Here is a 7,351-nt window from a genome sequence, read left to right as displayed (position 1 = left end):
TGTAGGTTTTGGTGTGTGTGTCTGTGTGTCTGTGTGTGTGTTTGATGCTGCTCTGACCCTCTAATCAGTGTGAGGAGAAACAGAGGAGGACTTGTGCTGCCCAGCAGGGTCAGAGGGCATGTAGAGTCAGCCATTACCCTCTTTCCCTGACACACACACACAATTCCTGGGCTTCACGCCCAGTGAGGCATCTGCCTCTGAACAGACAATCTTGTGTACAACACAATTCATAGCCTGCACACACACACACACACACACACACACACACACACACACAAATGTGCACACAGGAACAGATAGGGAAGACCGAGGCACTCTGTATCTGTCGCTGTTTGACTGCTCCAACCCCAGGTCTCCTTATCAGCTGTGTCTCATCTATCACAGCCTTACAGACACAACTCTCACTCTCTCTCTCTCTCCACACACACACACACACACACACACACACACACACACACACACACACACACACACACACACACACACACACACACACACACACACACACACACACACACACACACACACACACACACACACACCCTCTTGGGGGGGGGTTAGTTTGTGTTGACAAGGCTCCAGTTTCTCCAGCACACTGCTTCCGTGTGCAGGGTAAATAACGTCTAATATGACTCATCCTCTTGTAAAGGAATCGTCTATGATATTTGCAGTGTACTCATATTTGCATTTCTGGGCCACACAGCGGTGTCATGGTCACCCATATGCCCAGTTTGTGTGCAGGTTTATTGAGCTTATGTTTCCTCCTACTCCTTCTTAAGCGCGTTAAAGTTTTCTTTTTCATTGTACTCAGTGTGCTCATTGACATTTTGCTTTTATTCATTACGTTTGAAATAATGTAAAATGAATGAATGAGAGGTTTGACTGGCTTGTGGGCCTTTTTGTGTATAGTTTGCATGTTCTCAGGTTCCAGGCTAATTGGTACCTGGACGTGGCTCAGAGGTATGAATGTGAGCTTGTGTGACTGATGGGCACTTCAGGGTTGAAGCAGCCATTGCCCAATGTCAGCTCCAGAAACCCACAACCTTAAGTTGGTTCAGTCAGTACAAAATATGGATGGATGGCTGGATGGCTGGACGGATGGATGGATGGACGGATGAGCATAGCCTCAGAATAACTTGATGTATGGAGGCTAAATCTGTTATTCTCGCCGCACATAATGTTAATTGAACAGTAATGCCAGGTTAATATCAGAGAACTGATATACAGTAAACTCCAATGTCACCGCATTTTGCTCACACTGCATATGATGACTCCATTCAGTAGTCCAAGTCGGAAGTTAAAAAAAATAGTTTGCTGTTGTTGTTGAAAATTAAAGCAACATGGCTTTCTGGTTTCAGGGTAAATTGATAAGGGCCAAAATCTTAACGCTACCAACCCTCATGGATTTACAACCAACTAATAAGATTAAATTTTACAGTTTTCTACAGAGACTCATCCTACACTGAGCTCAAAGCAGCATCCTGCCCTGATGAGAGAAAAGCCAATATGGCCATTACTGTGAGCTGGCAGTAGGACAATGATATCAATTAGGGTGGGTGCGGTCGTTGCCATTGCCGTCATCACTGTTGTCATCAGCATGTATTCTCATTGTCCATATGGTCACAATAAAAATACAGTGCTTGTCTTTGTTCTCTGTTTAATCCCATCAATTCTGTCATCCTATGCTCTGCACTGGTGTCCTTCTTTCCCACCTCTCTCCTCTTTCCACCCCCAACCCCCCCCCCTCTTAAAATCATTCCCCGCTCCTGTTCCCTGTGACGGTCCCACACTGTTCCCTATGGACTAAAAGAAAGGCCAGCTTAACATTGTAACAGCTTGGCAACCAGGCACCAAACAAGGGGGGGGTGTAAAAAAATGAAAAAAAAAAAAAAAAAAGGCCCTGTGTTTTCCCTTGAGCCTCTTCTTCCCTCCATCACTGACCTCTTGTTTCTCTACCCTCTCTCCGTCTCTGTGATTCTCTCCTCTGAGCTGGCTGATGGCGTTGAGGTCGCGGACCCTGGCTGAGTGGAACTCATTACAGACTCCCTTCATTTCCATTCTGAGTGGGGCCTGTAGAGAGAGCGCGCACCAGGGCATTGAGGTGCACTCGCATCGGGAACAGGGCGAACACATTGAGCAAGACACCACTTATGAAGAGTGACGGCCAACAGAAACAGCCTTTAATACCCCCACAGATGAATACGAAGAAAAGGAGGGCGGGGAGCGGGAGAGGGACAGGCCAGCGTGTCGGCTGCACAGAGAAGTAAGAAGAGAGGGAGACACAGCGAGGAGAGAAAGAGCAAAGCAAGCAGGCCGAGAGCAGGGCAAGCTGTGGGGCTGACACAACAAGAAGGCTTATTTAATAAACATGAGCTGGAGCCCAGTGCAATCGAGTGCTACAACGGAAAGCTTATGCAGATGAGAGCCGACCTAATGACTAAATGGAGTGGATAGAGAAAAGAAAAGAAAGGAAAAGGGAGAAGGGAGAGATTAAAGAGGGAATGGAAGGCAGAGGCAAGGGAGTAGTGTTTAAGTGTCTGTGATGGAGTGTAAACAGAAGAGTTTCTCCGCTGTGGAGAGAAAGACTTTGTTAAACACAGAGGAGGAGGAGAACTGAAAACAACACAGCTTTGCCCAGCACGCAGCTGTGCAGGTTAACACAAGACAATGAGGAGTGTAATGAGAGTGCAGCTTGTACGGCCTTGCATAACCTCATCAAGACTGAAATGTTTACAACAAGAGCACATTCCTCTTTCTGCTGTGACATTTTATATTTCTATGCACCGTCCTACAATACGAGTGATGAGCGAGAAGCAGCCCTGCCTCGTATGAAACCTCAACTGGACTTGGCAAACATTTGACACTCCGTTGTTTGTTTAACCAGCTCATCAGCCGCAAATCAACAAACGCCAGGCTAATTCGCACCAATTACAGAGCAGCATTTGTGCGTCGGTGAGTTCCATTACAGATAAGGGAACCTGAGCTTTAAGCAAGAGGGCGGCGGTTCTAAGGCATACACAAAGTGGAGAGCTTTTTTTGATGGTGTGTGTGTGCGTGTATATGTATGTGTGTGCGTGCATGCGTGCGTGCGTGTGTGTGTGTGTAGGAGATGGGTCTGGGCTTTTGCAGGAAGAAAGCTGTTTACCTGGAACAGAGGATTATGGGACAACTCCCTGTGGCATGTTGGGAGATGTGGGGTCTGAGAGGGCTGGGCCTTAAATCAGTTTAGGGAACAGTCACACCTCTCAAAGTCTCTCAGCACCGCCGTCTCCTCTTTTTCACCGTGTCTGCCTGCCTATGCCTTCCTCACAGACAAACACCCACACTCCTCATCACCCCAAAATATTCATCCCCTCTCTTTTCCCCTTATTGCAAAATGTTTAAGTCGCGGCTGACTTTCCAAACTTAATCCATCAGACAGTGTTTGATTTTCTCCCAGCAGCAATCATTCTTATTGGTGCTTTTTTAAGCAAAAGAAGTCAGAGTTGGCTTTTTTGAAACTTCTGAAGTGTAAACATTATGGAAAACAAATGCAGTATAAAGTCGAATGAATGTTGCTTTAATTGCAAGGTTTTTGTGTAACATGATTTCATATAGTAATAAATACTTGATAAAATATAAGTTACAGTACATGCGTGGTGTAGTTTGCTGAAGTGACTTCACTCTGGTTTACATGTGTCTCTGTTCTTCTTAATTATTTTTACCACAATGGAGGATAAAATGTTCTTTGTGCACAGTGCTTAAAACCACTTAACAAGCAGAATCGTCATGAAATCAATGTATTTGAAAATCTAAATAAATCAAAGCTGTCACCTCTCACACATGCTAATACCATGAGTGAAATGCACGCTATGAAATTTAAAGTCACACTGTTTGGTTCAGATCAATTAGTGAATTGTGGTAGAACTGGACGTCCTGTGTTTTCTAAATACACTTGTTGTCAATGGCAAATTCATAGGCATTTATTGGCAGGTGCTAGATAGAGGTCTTTACTTTGGAAGTAAAGCTGCAATGAAGTTTGTTTGTATGTTGGCATAGGAATTGCATTGATATATATATATATATATATTTTTTTTTATAGATTTTTTTAAAACTATTTCTATGCTGCTTTATGCATTGTTTTCACAACTATCCCCAATTGTAATCAAAATCACCTGCCCCCATTCCTTTACCAAAAATGACACTCATATAATGCAGACAATGATGTCAAGGTAAAATAAAAATAGGTAAATTCAACCAAATGAAGTAAACACATTTAAATGCCATGTTAATATCGAGTCGATTTATATCTTGTAGCGGATTGAATGTTTCTTGCTAAAACTTTGGCATTGTCATTCTTTAAAGGTATCCCCGTCTTTCCTTGGACATTGCTGAGTTTTATTCGGTCCCGTATAGCTACTGAGAGACCGCGAAAAATGCTGCAGTGAGATCAGAGAGGAGGAGAGCTGTGGGTGGACGCCAAATAGAACACTCCTCCTCTAAAGTGGGACAGGCTGTTGGCAGTAGGGTGTGTGTGTGTGTGTGTGTGTGTGTGTGTGTGTGTGTGTGTGTGTGTGTGTGTGTGTGTGTGTGTGTGTGTGTGTGTGTGTGTCTGCGTGTAAACATTTATTACCAACGTTTGTCTTCCAGTGTTATAAAATGTATGCATACCTCACCCATCTTGCCTATAGTGTGTGGGCAGATAATTATGTGTGTGTGTGTGTGTGTGCGCGCGTGTGCGTGCGTGCGTGCGTGCGTGCGTGCATGCGTGTGTGTCTCTCACAGTGTGAGTGGGAGTAAGAGTGTATGTGCCACACTGAGTTTAATTAGCCTGTGTGGCGCGAGCGAGGTTGTGGTCAGACAGGGCTCTGGAGCAGTGAATGGGAGCAGGTGGCCTCGGCAGCACGGGGGAGTCAGTGTCCAGTCTCCACAGTGGCCTGCAACCACCCCCCCCCCCCAAACACCACCACCTGCCCCACCTGCTCCTCTTGCCCACAGAGTCCTGGCCTTGGCTGATGTGAACAGAGGGCTTACCTGCACGACACTGTGAACCCGAAGAAGGCAGGAGCGGGTCAATCACTAATCGTTAACATGCTGCCTTTATGCCTGCCTGGCCTATTGGCCCTCAACACAGAGGGTGAAGCGTTTAGGAGAGGAGGATTTTCTCCCTTTTAAAATAACTCAAACTGAGAAAAACAGGGTTCTGCTACACTGCCACAGCAGAGATTCTGGAGCAGGACCAGGTCAAGAGCTGACAGCAATATTATGGCTTCCGAGGAAGAAAAAAGAAAGGGAAGGACATGGGCTGGTGATGCCAGGTGGCAGCAGTGGCATGTCTGCACCACCTGTCCTGGGGAATATGAACCCCTCTCTCTCCTCCTGTTCTCCCAATGTGGGATGACACTGCCTCCCTGTCTGCCTGATTGGCTTGCTGGCTGTCAGCCTGTCCATCTATCCGTCTGTCAGCCTCACTACTAGTCAGTTAGTCAGACAGCCTTCCTATTCATCAGCCTGTCTGTTAGCCCATTAATCTCGCCTCTGGCTGCAGCCTGCTGAAACAGCTTGCGAGCACCACCTGTATTCATCATCCTTCTCTCGACTTAAATGTTTACCTCTACCCATCTATTTGTATTTACTCCTCCACCTCTTTTCATTATCCACTTGGTATGTCGCCATCATCTCGGCCACGTCATTTTGCTGTTGTACGGCTCCGTCTCAACTTCTCCCTTCATTTCTATGCCTTTGCTCTTTCCCGAGCACCTCCTCCTATAATTTATTTTTCACCCTCTGGCCTCAATTCATCCAGAATCCAGACCCAGCACACTAACAAGTCTTAGCTATGCACAAGCTATCATGGCAACCATACATCTCAATTACAGCAGCCACACATGAACACCCTGGCACAGAAATGCACGCGCACACACTCGCGCGTACAAATATGTACATACACCATACACCATGCAACAAAAAACAATACCTCAAGCTAAACACAAAGATACAAGAACACATTTCATTCTCTGCCGGCTACATTAAACCTCTTCATTCTTAATATGCACAGTCTCTCGTCAGCAGTCTCTTCAAAAGGAAATGACTGTCACAAAACACTATGTCAAGACTGAGAAACGTCTACGAATACACAGAGGTTACGCTGGGGGTAACATTTCCTGACACCTAGCTTGGCAACAGGAAGCATTTTGGAGAGGCACTGCTAGCATAGCCCAGAGCCTTGACTGCTGGTGTGTGGAGTACAGAGTGGCGTTTGAAAATGCACAAAAAAGGCAAGAGAATGCGCGAACACAAGCACACATGCTCATAAACAATAACGCATGCATATACACACTTGTGCACACATACACACAAAGAGGACAGCAGAAACTCCTCCTGCCAGCCCTGCACCATCTGTCTCACTGTCTGTGCTTCCCAGCCGTGCCCAAACAGGGCCCCAGCAGAGCCAGTGTGAAATTAGCTCCCTTTGTGGGGCTTTGTCTGCTTGTGCATGTCTGTTTGGGTGTACCAGCACGGTTGGTTTAGATGCGTATTTTAGAACATATTTGCAATCAGTCTGTCAAGAGGTAACCCATGTTGGGGTGCTATGTGTGCATGTTTGTGTTTCTAAGTGTGTTTATAAGCGAGGTTGAAGCTCAGGGTAAATCCATGGGTTGATCTCAAGGCCGTTTCCCTTGAACTGTGACCTCTGCTCCAGCATACTGACCACTGACCCCAGTCTTTGTATGGCCTACCTACACTGCTGCAAGTGAAGGGTGTGTGTGTGTGTGTGTGTGTGTGTGTGTGTGTGTGTGTGTGTGTGTGTGTGTGTGTGTGTGTGTGTGTGTGTGTGTGTGTGTGTGTGTGTGTGTGTGTGTGTGTGTGTGTGTGTGTGTGCGCATCCAATGCCAGTTTGTCTGATCAGTCATTCCCTGCAAACCTACTTGGCCCCAGTCGGCCATATCCTGCTCCCAGGGTGCTCTTTGATATCCACTCAGCGCTATGACCTTTTATGACCCTTGACCTGACCTTGTAACCTCGGGCTTTGCAAGCCTTGTCGTCCTCCTCCTCCTCTCCCTACTAATATGTGATAAATAATGTCTGGACTGACACTGTTCTGGATGTACACACACCCACACTTAGATGCCGTGCGTGCGCACAGACAGTCACGCACGCACCCACACCGAGTTCAGTGGCAATCATGCAAGATGAAACAATCTTACAGAGTCAAAAAAAATTGCAACCAAGCTCTAAAGTAAGAATGAAAAAAAGGACAACAAATACATAAGTATGAGAAGCGTTAGAGGACATTTACGTTTTTTAATTATCTTTATTAATAAGTCTCAGGGCTGATTCAGTGTGTGTGGTCTGAGGTTCAGACATGGCA

The 7,351-nt window shown here is 46.0% G+C and overlaps 1 protein-coding gene across 1 annotated transcript in view; it reads right to left on the bottom strand.

Annotated features, from left to right (window-relative positions):
• The window catches only part of gse1b (Gse1 coiled-coil protein b), a gene marked incomplete at its 5' end in the record, with an annotated part of 28,074 nt that extends 23,415 nt beyond the window's left edge, over positions 1-4,659 (bottom strand). Inside the window, 3 exons of the mRNA XM_080520881.1 lie at positions 1,942-2,070; positions 3,146-3,214; positions 4,651-4,659. Of these exons, the coding sequence (XP_080377007.1) occupies positions 1,942-2,070; positions 3,146-3,214; positions 4,651-4,659 (207 nt within the window). The remainder of the gene's footprint in view (positions 1-1,941; positions 2,071-3,145; positions 3,215-4,650) is intronic.
• Between the last annotated feature and the right edge of the window lie 2,692 nt (positions 4,660-7,351).

The sequence above is a fragment of the Blennius ocellaris genome, assembly GCF_963422515.1.
Source record: "Blennius ocellaris genome assembly, chromosome: 1".
In the NCBI taxonomy this organism is placed as follows: Eukaryota; Metazoa; Chordata; class Actinopteri; order Blenniiformes; family Blenniidae; genus Blennius; species Blennius ocellaris.
The sequence above is the reverse complement of the archived record's forward strand: the minus strand, read 5'-3'. Positions and strand labels throughout refer to the sequence as shown.